The sequence below is a fragment of the Xiphias gladius genome, chromosome 18 (assembly GCF_016859285.1).
Source record: "Xiphias gladius isolate SHS-SW01 ecotype Sanya breed wild chromosome 18, ASM1685928v1, whole genome shotgun sequence".
In the NCBI taxonomy this organism is placed as follows: domain Eukaryota; kingdom Metazoa; phylum Chordata; class Actinopteri; order Istiophoriformes; family Xiphiidae; genus Xiphias; species Xiphias gladius.
Genome location: NC_053417.1, coordinates 3,905,079 through 3,919,099, shown reverse-complemented (window position 1 = coordinate 3,919,099; position 14,021 = coordinate 3,905,079). Strand labels below are relative to the sequence as shown.

At 42.9% G+C, this 14,021-nt stretch overlaps 2 protein-coding genes across 3 annotated transcripts; both read left to right on the top strand.

Moving 5' to 3' along the window:
• Positions 1-1,146: 1,146 nt before the first annotated feature.
• Positions 1,147-9,279, top strand: LOC120803794 (troponin C, skeletal muscle). 2 transcript variants are annotated; one of them, XM_040152705.1, is made up of 6 exons: positions 1,147-1,222; positions 4,752-4,806; positions 5,072-5,215; positions 6,454-6,568; positions 7,689-7,825; positions 8,912-9,279. In XM_040152705.1, exons 2-6 carry the CDS (start codon positions 4,797-4,799, stop codon positions 8,941-8,943), a joined length of 438 nt encoding a protein of 145 aa, XP_040008639.1. In that variant the 5' UTR covers positions 1,147-1,222; positions 4,752-4,796; the 3' UTR covers positions 8,944-9,279. The 2 variants fall into 2 exon arrangements, with proteins under 2 accessions (XP_040008639.1, XP_040008638.1); XM_040152704.1 differs by lacking the exon at positions 1,147-1,222 and adding an exon at positions 2,391-2,473.
• An 862-nt stretch (positions 9,280-10,141) lies between these two features.
• On the top strand, positions 10,142-13,844 carry tnnc2 (troponin C type 2 (fast)). Its single transcript, XM_040153876.1, has 6 exons — positions 10,142-10,156; positions 11,957-12,008; positions 12,377-12,520; positions 12,846-12,960; positions 13,086-13,222; positions 13,535-13,844. The coding sequence occupies exons 1-6, from the start codon at positions 10,142-10,144 to the stop codon at positions 13,564-13,566; spliced, it is 495 nt and encodes a 164-aa protein (XP_040009810.1). The 3' UTR covers positions 13,567-13,844.
• Positions 13,845-14,021: the final 177 nt, after the last annotated feature.

Here is a 14,021-nt window from a genome sequence, read left to right as displayed (position 1 = left end):
ACAGTATTTCTCTATAATGGACCTTACTTTGCCAGTTTGCTGATTTTATTACTCTTCTTCTACCTGGTTAGTGACCGTAACTGTCACTTATGGCCACAGAAGCTGTTCAGCAAAAGTCAGCACCAGTAAACATAGTGGAGCATTTAGCAACTGAAGGCAGAGATCATTTTCTCAGGAGTTCTTGGAGAGCAAAAACAATTTGGGGCCAGCAGAAACAAAGCTGTGAACACAACATTAACATATTGTCACCTTTTAAGATGATGTAACAAACCTGGCACTGCAACAAACTGTTGCCTATTTCCACATAGAACAGGCATGGAGTCGTGTTTGTGTACACCTTATGAATGTAAGTCCAATATTCACTCTCCTTTTAACTCTGCTTTTGGTCTCCAACTCCTGAAGGAAAAATCTGGCTCTTTAGCAGCTAAATGTTTCACTATGTTCACCAGCCACTCGCTAACTTTGTGTGTCTGCCATTTGGTGCAGTGTGTGAAGCTGGGAAGGTGAGAAGAGCGATACAAACCATCACCTTCATCAGCTCAGCGACAACGTCGCTGGTAGATTTTTAAAAACTGTTATTTTAAAAATAACATTTAAGTCATGAACATAAGAATATTTGACACACTGAGATAGTGATGCTATTTAAATAACCTGGACTTGACGGTCAGCATCTTTCTTCACACCTGCTGAATAAACTGAATGGCCTAATTTTTCCATAATTGATAGTAGGCTTGAAAGAATTGAGATACCCAGACTCAGGTTATCATCCTAGTCCTCCTACTGTCCAGAGGGTTATTTTATATTCTGGTGAATCTTTTTTTTTTTTTTCATTTTTATTCTCTTGACTGCTGGGAAAGCCTCCCCAAGCACATAAATTGTACTCATTCTGCTATGTCTTTTAAAAGTGGCTTCACTGATTTTCTGTTGCCTTTCGGTAATGAGTATTGCCTCTCATTAATTGAACAAGTGTGTGTGTGTGTGTGTGTGTGTGTGTGTGTGTGTGTGTGTGTGTGTGTGTGTGTGTGTGCTTTTTGTTCTCAAGATGAATGACCTGATTAGTTACAATCGACCACAGCTGCCCTTGTTTCCATGCCAATGAGACAGTACTGTGGGCATAAATAGATCTCTGGTGAGAGAACTGAAAGGCTGAGACTCCTAGATTAACTCACATGTGTTTCCATCAGCTGACTTGGTGGTCTTGAGTGGAAAGGAAATCCTTCGGGTTGTGCATTTTGATATTAAATTGCATCTACCAGACAAATAAAACTCCTCATTCTTTGTACATATTAATAGTATATTTGGGGTTTTTTTTTTAGCAATGTCTGTCAGCCCGACACTGTGGCTCGAACTGGGATGGTAGACCACACCTGCTAAATACCAGCATATTAGCATTTTCATTGTGAGCGTGTCAGCACGTAAGCATTTAGCCAAGTACAATTTCGCGGAGTTGCTAGCGTGGCTGTAGACTCTCAAGTTTCATTACATGACAGTAGTGAGAGTTTGCTACGCCGTTGCAAGAGTGTTTGATCTGCCACAAAAACCTGCACTATTCACAGTACAGAAGAGAGTTGAATTCACGACGTCACATCCGGGCTAGCCTCGGTTCCACCGGCTGTTCCTGGGGGTTAATTTACACACTCTAAGACAAATTGCCATCCACTACAGCAGTTGCTATTAGAAACCGAAACCTCTAGATTTTTACATTTTTATGTTCTGCTGTAATCTCTGCCTGGGTCGCCTGTTTGTGGCTATATGAGATGGTTTTGTTTGTTGACTTGTTGATGGAGTGAGAAAGTAATAGCTAAGATGGTTAAAGATGGGGTCCAGCTGTGTGAGATCACAAGTCCATTTGCACGCCTCTTAAATTACAGATGTCATAAGTGCAAGGGCAAGTCAGCAGCAGTGAGGACAGGGAGACAGGCAGATAGATGGGTTAACAGACACTGCGAATGGGGTAGAGATCTCTGCATGCATGGAGGTGTTAATCTGTGTGTGTGTGTGTGTGTGTGTGTGTGCGTGCATATGATGCATGTAAGTGTGCATGCGCTTTGGTTCTTCTACAGCATGTGAAATCAAGTGCCCATCTACACTGAGATGCCCAATTGATCCTCTGCCAAAATAACCTCCAGCTGCCAGATGCCTGTGATGTGTTTTCTTTTTTTTAAAATAAATATCACTGAGCTTGTCTGTTATCTAAATATGGCGGATTGGATAGTGTGCCACATAAGGGGATGTCAATCAGGAGATTGTAAGAGGGCACAAATTAAAGTTGGATTTGATTGGCCGGCTCTTGTCTGAGGAGGGGGGCTCTTGCCCAATCCTGATCATTTTCAGTAAAACTGTGGTGGGATAAGAGGGTACTTATGGTGGGGAGTAGAGCCACAGTGCTACCTGAACTGTGTAGGACGGAGACTCTATTTCCCAGACGTCTGTTGTTTTTACTGGTGTCTGTTCAGCACAGCCAGCCACCATGGTAAGAAACCGGCAACTGAGAGGGAGGTAAAAGGGAAACGACAAGGAGAAGGAAATGTAGTTGTAATAACTCTTTGAGGATTGCTTTTGTTTTCCACTGATGAGGATTAAAAACCAGGTTGTAGAAGATGGAAACTATTATATGAAGCAAAAACAAACTACTTCTGCTCACCTACAGTCATCCAGCAAGTCCTCATCTGCAGCACAGCTGGATTTCAGTACAAGTGGTGCTTTATCTCTTGGAATTTTTGAAATTCTTGGGAATCTAACTTGGGGCGCACACTTTGGCTGTTCATGTTTTTTTTTATGATGCCTGCTACAGACAGAAAAATTAATTCTCCTGACTGGTAACCTGCTGTTGGAAACTTCTGTTTATATGTTCAACTTCTGTAGCACCGCTTTGCAGTTTGTCTACAAAGTGATGCGATTTTTCTCTGCTTTTTTGTTCCATCACTTCGGAACTAAACTCAATATGATAGATATTTAGATTGGAGGGGGCGATACTAAAGATAGAAAGCTCACAGCTGAGTAAAGTGAGAAGACATGCTGCCTTCTCTGAGTGTCCTAACTTAGGACATTCACCTTGAGAAAATCCCTCTCAAATCCTTTCCCAAGTATCAGCTTAAAATTAGTTTTAAAGAGAACGAACAAGTGGGTTTGTGTGACCTTCCATATGTTACAATATAGATTAGGTTCTGTTAAGCAAACAGGGAAAGAGGGAAAATAATTGACCGTCCTCCTGAACTACAGAGAAAGAGGGGTCGATATAACAATTCCAGGGGAATAGCTCCCAATTTGAGCATTATTTTGTTATTTCTTTCTATGCTTTGAATCACTCCAGTTAATATCTCTCCACAACTTTCCCCATGGAAAACTGAAGCAGGCCTTGGGACAAGACCTGATAGTGTTTCTTGCTGTTTCGACATGAAAATTGAACACGTTTGCCTTGTAAACAAGATGAAAAAGTAGCCAGCACTGTCAAGAAAGACTCCTATTAGATGTATGATCTACGGTGCAATTTAAAGTTCCAGTGCCATCAGGTTTAAAGTCTGGATATAAGAACAAACCAGGAAGCCAGAAGGTTTAAGGGTCAATGGTCGGTTCAGACTGAGGCAGCAGTGATCAAAACCAGTTTCAGTATAAAACCTCAACTATTCTCTTCCTGTTCAGAAATATTGACTGGACAGTTTTAAATTTGTGGATAGTGAGTTTTATATTGAGCGGCGTTCCCCTTTAAGAACCGTCATTAACAGGTGCAGACAGCTTGCAGGGGATTAAACATGACTTCTTACCTGACCTAACGCTATTTCCAGTCTATGGCTGTCACTTTGTCCATATTAGTTCTGTCTCTGGCTATAGGTTTCCCTTTTGGTTTTCTATGGCTGGATGGAAAAACACGGCTCAACTCTATGGAGGAGTGACCCGACCAGGGCTTTTGTGTTATTTTAACCCACCACAACATGCAAAAATACATGTTTGATCATGTATTTATCAGGACTCAGGCATACTTTATATAATCACTATTGATTGTAGAAAGTATGCTGAAGGATTTTATATTTCTAAAATGTGTTTCTCACCTTCCGGGGAAGTACTGATTTCCATTCGTTTCAATCAGTTTGAAATTCCATTTTGTAAAAACTACAAAACCTCCTTGAAATAGGTAATGTATCACAAAAATGCAACAATTATACAAAATGATGGATTAATCAATCAAAAATTATTAATATTTTGAAACTTGATTTTCATGTAGTGAATGGCTGCCTGCAAGATAGCAAAACGCTTTAAAACTCTAAAACATTTGCTATGTCTTGAAAAGTGGTCACCAGTAATCTACTGAATTATAGTCAGTGGGCTAGAACATGCAGAAACGTTGTGCTTTTGCTGGAAACGACCAGCTAGCTGAGAAGCTCCTATAAAACGAGTTACTGAGCAGACTGAGAAGTAGTTACACCACGGGGGGGGGGGGGGCTACTAGACTTCAAGACGTAAAAATGACATCATGTCCTGTCAGACCTTGCGTGATGCTAGTGTGCCAGTGGTGCAACTGCAGCGGCAGGTTCAACATGTGTCTTTGACTGTGTGCTTTTGTAGAGAACTGATGAAGACTCTAGTAACTCCTTACATCCTGCTCTGGCTTTAGGTCATTAGGTCAGTGACATGACTGTGCAGCCACAGGTATATACAGCTGACAGGAAAGATAACGTCACTCCCTCTTTCCACCTCTCCTCTCATTCTTCTACCACTTCCCTTCCCACCTTTTCTCATTTCCTTCTCTCAAGCCCACTGACGCCCAAAGCGATGCCCGCTCCTTCCTGACTGAGGAGATGATTGCAGGTCAGTCCCTCTGTATCTCCTCCCCTATATGAATGAGTTAGTGGATTATACTTGAGGGTCCTCCACTGATTGTCATCTTGTTCACTTTAGCCTTTTATATTTATATTATGTAATACATGAATTAAATTAAAGAACTACAGTATTAAGACATTCTGAGCTTTCGAAATGTAACATTTGAGTAAAAGATCTAGAAATGATTTTTTTCCTTGATTTTGTTTTGCCGGTGAAACTTTCTGGATTTGAACTGTCTCCTCGTCTCGCCCAGAGTTCAAGGCCGCCTTCGACATGTTTGACACCGACGGTGGCGGTGACATCAGCACCAAGGAGTTGGGTACCGTGATGAGGATGCTGGGCCAGAACCCATCAAGGGAGGAGTTGGATGCCATCATTGAGGAGGTCGATGAGGACGGTGAGATCATTGTGTGATCAAACAAATCTAAGTTCATCTAAATACATAGACTTTTGAGGATGATCAACACAATCAAGTTGCCCACTTGAATTTTTTTTTTTTTTTTAAGGCCACAGTCTCCACTGTGGCCTTAATTAAACCAACGGGGAAGCTGTGTTTTGTGTGACTCTCACACATTAAAGAAGTACTTCAGCAATTTAGAACTGCACTTACGTAAGGGTGGTGTACATGTGAGGGACAGATTTAAAAAGGAATCATCAATCCTTGTATGAGTCAAGCTCCAAAAACATTGGATCCTACAAATGTTCATGCACTGTTACTGTATATTTTATGAACTAAAAAAAACAGAAAAATATTAAACAGTATTTGTGGCATGTGCAAAAGTTTAGGCAACCATCCACCTGTAAAGTCTCAGAACTTCATTACCTTGTTACACCTTAATTGACTTGTAGGGACTTGTAAGGCAGGATCAGGAGGAAACCTTAGCTGTGACCTCAAAGTCAGTGTCTGAAGTCTGCATAGCTACATCTGGATAAGCCAGAGTTGTTTGGAAACCAGTGCTGTGGACAGATGAAGTTAAAGTTGAGCTCTTTGGCAACAATCAGTAAATTTGTGTTTGTAGAAAAAAAGGAGGAGCATTTGATGAAAAAAAGCACCTCTCAAACTGTTAAGCATGGGGGTGGAACTGTTCTGCTTTGGGGTTGTGTGGCAGCCAGTGGCACAAACAACCTTCTAAGACACTTTATGTTGGTTTTTCCTTTCATTTGTCACCCGTCTAAGCTCAGAACTTGAAGTGATCTGCAGGAAGAATGGGTGGAAAGACCTTTAGCTGCTACAAAAAGCATTTGCAATCTGTGATATCTGCCAAAGGGGGGGTCACCAAGTACTGACTTACTAGGGTGTCCAAACTTTTACACATGCCAAAATTACTGTTTAATTTATTTCAATATTTTAAGAAATAACAAGTAACAGAGCACTGACATTTGAAGAAAGTCTGATGTTTTAACGTCTGTTTGCTGCAGGGGTTGTATTTACTTCTTTTAACTTTGAAAATTTACAAAAGGTGGAATTTGCCCAGGGGACCCCAAACTTTTGCATACGGTTATATACAAGATTGATATATTTGATTGTAACAAAAAATCCAGTGTTTCAAGGTGGAGATGGGGCTCAGGTTGCGCTGCATGTGTAACTTCCTCCCACCCTCTCTCTCCTCATTTATTCACCTCCCCTCTCCTCAGGCAGCGGTACCATCGACTTCGAGGAGTTCTTGGTCATGATGGTGCAACAGCTAAAGGAGGACCAGGCTGGAAAGAGTGAAGAAGAGCTCTCAGAATGCTTCCGTATTTTTGACAAGTATGACACTCAGTACTAACATAAAGCCAAATATGAACACCATAGAGTACTAGAGTGCTGGTTCATTCTCATTTGTTACAAGTTCAAAATTCAGAGCAAGGGCAAAGCAGTCTCTCTTGATTTTTAATTTAGAGGACATAAGTTATGTATGTTGCATGTAGAAAGTGTGGTAAACAAATGTAATACTGCTGCTTAAAGCTGCACTGATGAATATTTTTACATTAACAATGGATCTGGGGCTTCTGGTGGCTTAATGGTTTAGGTGTGTACCACATAACTGCAATGTACATGGGTTTGATTCCTGGCCTGGGGGACTCTTGTTGCATGTCATACCCCCCTCTCTCTGCCGTTGTTTCCTGTCTTCCTCTGGACTGTCAAGTAATGGATCAAATGACTATGTATAATGTGAAAAGGATCGCTTGTACTGAAAAAACCAGAGAGAATTATCACCAAAGCAATAGTTTTGACCCACTTGCTCCCCTCTTGTCAATTTTTTCCTGGAACAGCCGACAGCTGTTTTCTGGGAAAAACCTGTGATAAACTCACTGTACACTACCTGCCGAGCATCACGACTGACAGACAAGGTTAGCGACTAGCTGGTGAACACAGTGGAAGCTTAAGCTGCTAAAGAGCTGCATATTTTAATCAAGAGTTGGTGGAAACCAAAGCGGAGCTAAAAGGGGAGTGAAGATTTGACTTACATTTGCCAGGGGGCCAGAAACACAGCTCTGAAGGAGTTGGAATGCTGCTCCGCAGCTGCTGGATGTGTGAATAAGCTTTTCTCACTGGTGAGAATTGTCTTGGACCGCAATTCTTTAACATTCAAATTTAAGCGATCCATATCAAAAATTGTCAATGTCATGCCTTTATGTAAAAAAGAAAAAAAATTTATATGTGGACCTATTGTTAGCTGACTTTTTAATCTCTTAAATATCACATCGGTATTGGCCTCAAAAATGCAGTATTGTTTGACTCTATATAAAACATATTAGTATTGATAAAAACTGCCCTGAACTTTAAAAGCAAAGCAGACTTGTTAATGAATCTCAACAGTGCATTTGTGTGGTAAGAGATTAGAGGAGAGATGTGCAGTGAATCTTATATTGACTTTTTTCCACAGGAATGGAGATGGTTTCGTCGACCGGGAGGAGTTTGGAGAAATCCTCCATCTGACTGGAGAAGCAGTCACAGAGGAAGATATTGATGAGATGTTTGGGGAATCAGACACAAACAAAGATGGAAAGATTGATTTCGATGGTAAGCTTAAGCAACATATATAGAGCTAAGATTTTCTTTAGTGTTCAATAATGTTTGCGGTATTATTAGAGGGAGAGAAAAACAGACTGTAATTCCAGATTCAATAAGTTTCAGTGGTTTAGCTTGACTACAGCAGAGAGGAAAAAAATATATGAGGCAGACAGTGTAAGCTGTAAATTGAGCAGAAGGGTACAGTAAAAAGCATGTCTGAATTGATCATTGCCGATATTATCTGTAATGGAATCTCAGGTTTAAAGATATAGTTTGACATTTTGTGCAATATACTTATTCTTTTCTTTTGGAGATCTAGAGAATAGGTTCAAGACAGCTGTCAAAGTTTCTGTTTATTATTAAGCTGGAACCAGCAGCCTGTTAGTTTAGCTTCACATAAAGACTGAAAACTATTTCTGTCCAAAAACCAAAGTGTAAAAACTACTATTTGGCGTGACTTCCTGGGATCTCTGCCGGCAACCTCACTGTGTCTCCAGGAAGTCAGTCCGCCTAGTGAAGATATAGAGAATGACCCAGTCTTTTCCAAGAACAGAACTTCAGAAAGTTGCAACAAAAAATTCATAGATAAATAAATAACTTACATAGATACAGCAACACTACAACATGGACACACCACTGCTTGAAGAGGACTACGGTTAGTTATACCATCATTATACCATCACAAATTACCCACGTGGATAGGGTCCCTATGTACAGTATATACAGTAAATACACATGAGGCATTTCGGTGCAAAAAAAAAAAAAAATTGGCAGTCTATGAGCATGGATAGATCAGACGAAGAACTATTATTCCTTATTTTAAAATGATTATAGTTGAAACAAGCTGGCATGGAGTGACAAGTAAGAAGAACAGAAAAAGAAATAATGTGTATTATTCATTACATATTACATTATGCTGTACAATCACATGTTCTCCGTGATTTGACTTGGACCCAATAACCTCACATACAGGCTTTGTCTGCCCACTGTGGGCCAAGCTTTGCACTGACTAATTTATTCATCATTAATTAATTCATGCTGATGGATCGGTGGTGGGTTGGTTGATTGACTGTTGCTCCCTCTTTCCCTCTCCAGAGTTTCTGAAAATGATGGAGAATGTCCAGTAATGAGGCCAGCTCTACATTCCTTGGTGACCCTTCCTTGGAGAGAATATAAAGCACACTGTCTGATGGAAACCTGCTCAGAGCTAACTCAAAATGCTATAAATGCCTGTACAAGTATGAATCTGAAGTAGTTTCTGAGACGTCAAAATGGATAGAAGTGAAACTCCGTCATCCCTACCCCCTTCCCCTTCTCATGTGAAACCCAGGGGCTTGGTGAGGATATCTATAAATATCTGTTCCAACCTTTTAAGACGAAGGCACCTTCTCCCAGCCAGCTCCTTGCGTGGGCCACTCAGCTGTCTATTTGGCAGCTGCTGTCTCTCCAGAAATGCTACACCCCCTAGCTTTAATCCCCACCCTCCTCCTCATCGCAGGCCTACTCAAAACTGAAGCTCTCCTCCACCCTGTTCTGTGCTTTCTAAATAAATCGACTCTCTCCTTCCACTGATTGTTCATCTTTGCAAATTATTCTACCATGCATGCCTGACACGCCTTATCTCGTCACATTCCTGTCTGTTCCTGTCTGTAGGCTAATCTCTCAGTGGCCTTTATCGGACTTGTAGGTTTCCACTGTCTGTCTGGCCTTGTGATTCTCAGATACGCACACCAACACACAACCACACTTTAAGTGATCATACACACTGATACACAAGCACGCGCACTTTCTACACCACCAGCTACATCGTCTCTTTACACACACACACACACACACACACACACACACACACACACACACACACACACACACACACACACACACACATTTGTTCAACTACAACTGGTCTCATCTCCCTATTCCAGTCCCAACTTCAAACTAGCCTACATGCTGGACTTTGAAATGCCTCTGTTTGCATAGATAGTGCCCTCCACCAACTTCCCTGTCTCTCTCAACACTAGAAAACTGTCATATCTGCAGACATTTTCAAGCAGCGGTCTCCCAGCACAGAAATCAATGGCCCCAGTGTGAGAGGTGAAGCCGAGCAGCCAGCCAGCATTAGAGGCAGTCACCGAGCTGATGAGTTAATTCTCCCTTTGGAAAATGCAGGTCTCCCTCTGAGTATATAGCCTTCAAGCCCCCCACCACCTCCCCTTTTCCTTACAGCTGCTCCTCTCCTCAGCATCCTATCCTATCTCTCACCTTGGGCCCTCCCTTCAGGAACTGCCCACCATATAAGGATCATCAGGTTGGGCTTTTCAGGCAATGCGGCAACGGAGGGTATGGGCGCTTGCCTCAGGTCCCTGTTCCCTCTCAGCCTAAAATCTGCCTGCTATTCAGGGCACGGAGGTGGAGGATGGGGGGGTTGAGGGTTGCGTGAGATTGGGGTCCAGCCCCCAGCATTTTTCTCTCGGTTTTGAGTTGCACACCCAGATTGAAACGCCATCATTACAAAACCCATAACCTGCTTTAAGTCTTTGGGTCCCCCTCCTTATCTACTGCATTTACAAAGCCTAAATGAAAATCAACAGTGTGCGCCGACAAGCTGCAAGAGCTGTAGTTTTATTGTTGTTTCTATTGAAATTGTAGTTAAATTTGCGTTTAGTAATGTTAGGCAATAACCACTGAAAGCTGCAATGGGGCCATTTCTAGGGAGGAACCTAATGCATCAATTTGTTGTTTTTTAAGTGTATGTTGTACGTGTATGTACGAATTCTCTTACAGTATGTCACGGTTGTTTCTTATATCCTACCTCGGGTGATCTCAGTTTTAACAGACCAAGTGACAGAGAGACATATCCTCTGCTTATTTACATTCTCCCCAAAACTTCGCATTACTTATTTTGCATCTCCCTTCTTTCCTGTAGAATGTCCTACCTTGACCTAAAAACCCAACAGTGCTCAAATCTCCCGCTTTACTTGTTTTACATTCTTAAACTTGCAACTTCAAGAAACAAGAGCTTTTCCTCTCCAAAATGTGATTGGCTTGCCCTGGCCCCAGAACCCTAAAAGTTCAGGATACTAAATCTGGAGGCCTGTGAGAGGCAGGGGGCGGGACCTGGCTGTCCCGTTTAAAGTGTGTCTGAACCTTCAGCTGACGTCTAGTCTCTCTGTCGGGGTGCACACGGATTGACCACTCCTTTGGGCTTTTCTTTTATCCTTGGATATTTGGGGGGGAAAAGCTAATCCACAAACATGGTAAGACGCATCAGTTGTGCAAATGAGCTGCTGAACTATTCCAAGTTGAGGTCAACCAGCCATTAATTATTAGCCCATAATAATGAGAGCCTGTGAATTGGAGGTTTAATGATTGATTAATAAGGGCATTTGAATATGTAAAAATCAGTCCACAGAGTTGTTGAGGCATATGTTTCCTTCTGTTGGTGAGGTTTAGATGTTTATCTGTTGGCCTCCCTTAAAGTAGCTACATTTTTATTTTCTCTATATATGACAAATTTTTTGTTGCATTTTACTGGAATTCTTACTGAATATACACTTTAGCCAGTTACCCTTTGCAAACGCTCTCAATCCATGTGGAGAGTTAAAACTGGGTGCTGGGAGCAGGGTGGGTGTCAGGTGCGGATTCTGCTCGGGCGACAGATTCCCAGGGATTGGATGTCTGCAGGCCATATACAGCGGGCCTAATGTGTTGAGCCTGAAATAGCTGGACTCATTTTCACCAAGCTCAAGAAACCCCGCTGACCTGCATAGCTTATGAATTGTTCTTATCACAAACACTAATCACATAGTAACGAAAAAGCAACAACAATATCCTCCAGATTTTTTATGACATGGGTCGCCTGCACTGTGTGCCTCTTGGTATTTTTACTCTCCCGTGGTATAAATACAGTTTGCACTTAAAGATGCTGATGTTATTTTGAACATTCACAGTGTGTTTTATGATATTCTTTTTCAAATGAATCATGGGAGCAGCCTAGATGTCGCCATCCTGTGACATTTTGGCCCAAAGCGAGGCTCAGTGTACTGGGTTTTCACTGGAGTAGTTAGTGAAGCCTGAACGAGGCTTGTAGTAAATGGTGAAGTGACGGAGTGGCCCCTTGGCCCCTGTTTTTTCTTCCAGACTGACGCGCAACAAGAGGCCCGCTCCTACCTGAGCGAGGAAATGCTGGCTGGTGAGTAAAGGCTACAGTAACGCGTTACCTCCTATTACTTCTTCTCATTCCTCAGAATGAGCTCCATTAGAGAGGGGAGACGTGGGATCGGTCCCGGTAGCCCTTGTACCACTTTAATGAGCAAAGGGACGCTCAGCACATTGCCACAGCGGCAATAGAATGTGTTACTCCAGTTATCCACACAGAGGCGGAGTTCACGGGTTTTCAATCTGTAGAGAAATGCAGAGGCTTGTTTTATGCAGCGCAAGTGTCCCACTGCAGTGAATCGCTGCTTTTTTAAAGTTCTTTCAGTAACCGGCCGTATTCTCTAAGCTCTGATCTCTCGACTGAAACGTTCTGGATTTGAACTGTCTCCTCTTCTCGCCCAGAGTTCAAGGCCGCCTTCGACATGTTCGACACCGACGGTGGCGGTGACATCAGCACCAAGGAGTTGGGTACCGTGATGAGGATGCTGGGCCAGAACCCGACAAGAGAGGAGTTGGATGAGATCATCGAGGAGGTCGATGAGGACGGTGAGCAACGGAAAACAGTGTATCGCTGTTTATACTGTGCGCATTGTGCAATAATGGGTGTTTTACGCACAAGCAATACAAGCAACAATGTCTAACACTTTGAAACCAAATCTTCTTCTGCTTGCTCCTGCTTTAAATATCAGTAAAATAAGGATATCGTGGCTAAATCGGTCTCACTGAACTTAACTCCAGTGTTTCCATTTACTGTGGTTCATGCGTAAAAATGCGCGCTAAGACGAGCGCGCTGTCGTGTCCCACAAGAAGCTCTGGGCACCGGGATGACCGTTGTGAGTCAATTATGTGGCTTTTCCTTGTTTACCCTCAGGCAGCGGTACCATCGACTTCGAGGAGTTCTTGGTCATGATGGTGAGGCTGCTGAAGGAGGACCAGGCCGGCAAGAGCGAGGAAGAGTTGGCAGACTGCTTCCGTGTGTTCGACAAGTACGTTCACACTGTTCTTGGCGGAATATCATATGCTGATTTTCTGCAGACAGCATGAGGTTTACTCGTGTCGGCCGACTGCTTGTCCATGCTTGCAATCCCAAACATTTCTGTCCGCTGTGCAGGAACGCCGACGGCTACATCGACAGAGAGGAGTTTGCCCTCATCATCCGCAGCACCGGCGAGCCCGTCACAGAGGAGGAGATCGATGAGCTGCTGAAGGATGGAGACAAGAACGCTGACGGCATGCTGGACTTTGACGGTGCGTGTTTCAAGAACTCACAATTTCAGAAGATTTTCATGGCAGCCTTAGAGCATTCCTATATTTCTGTTGTCATCAACAGCATATCCAGTACTAGTATGGTGAGGTTTTAATAACCTTCATATTGGCTACTTGGGAAGTATTTTTTAGCCTTCAACCTCTTACAATCAAATGACACAAGCTGAAACATAAAAGGAAGCTTTGGTTGAACTTCACTATGTGGAGGTGAAAAGCACGGAAAGCATGTTCGTTAGGGCAACAATGACACGGACCATCTCCATAACACTGTCCCATCTCTCTCTTCTTATCCAGAATTCCTCAAGATGATGGAGAATGTGCAGTAAAACCAGAAAGACTCATGGACATTCCCCCCCACCGTGAACCCCCACTCTGAACACATCTGACCCCCTATTGACCCACTGAAAACTACCCCACCCCCACTCTCCCCCTCCTCCCTCCTGTCCACCTGGTTCACTGGATCTCTTCCCCATTCTTATAAACATCCTCAACAGACTGCTAGGTCACCCTTCGGGGGAGGGGGGTCGCTGGCTGGGCTTCACCCTTCCCCAGTGCATGAATGCAGACGACCTATGGATGCTGCGCTGACACTGTTCACCGTGACAGGACGGCAAGGCTACAATGGCGAAATTCACTGCGCACACCTTCTGCAACATGCATGGCGTAACATGTCATCAGCGACCCCAACCCCACCCACTGGTAAAGCTCTGATCGAGATATAGTCTAGATAGATCAGCAGCCTGTTACCTGCTGCTTAGACCAATTCATTCAACCACTTCAC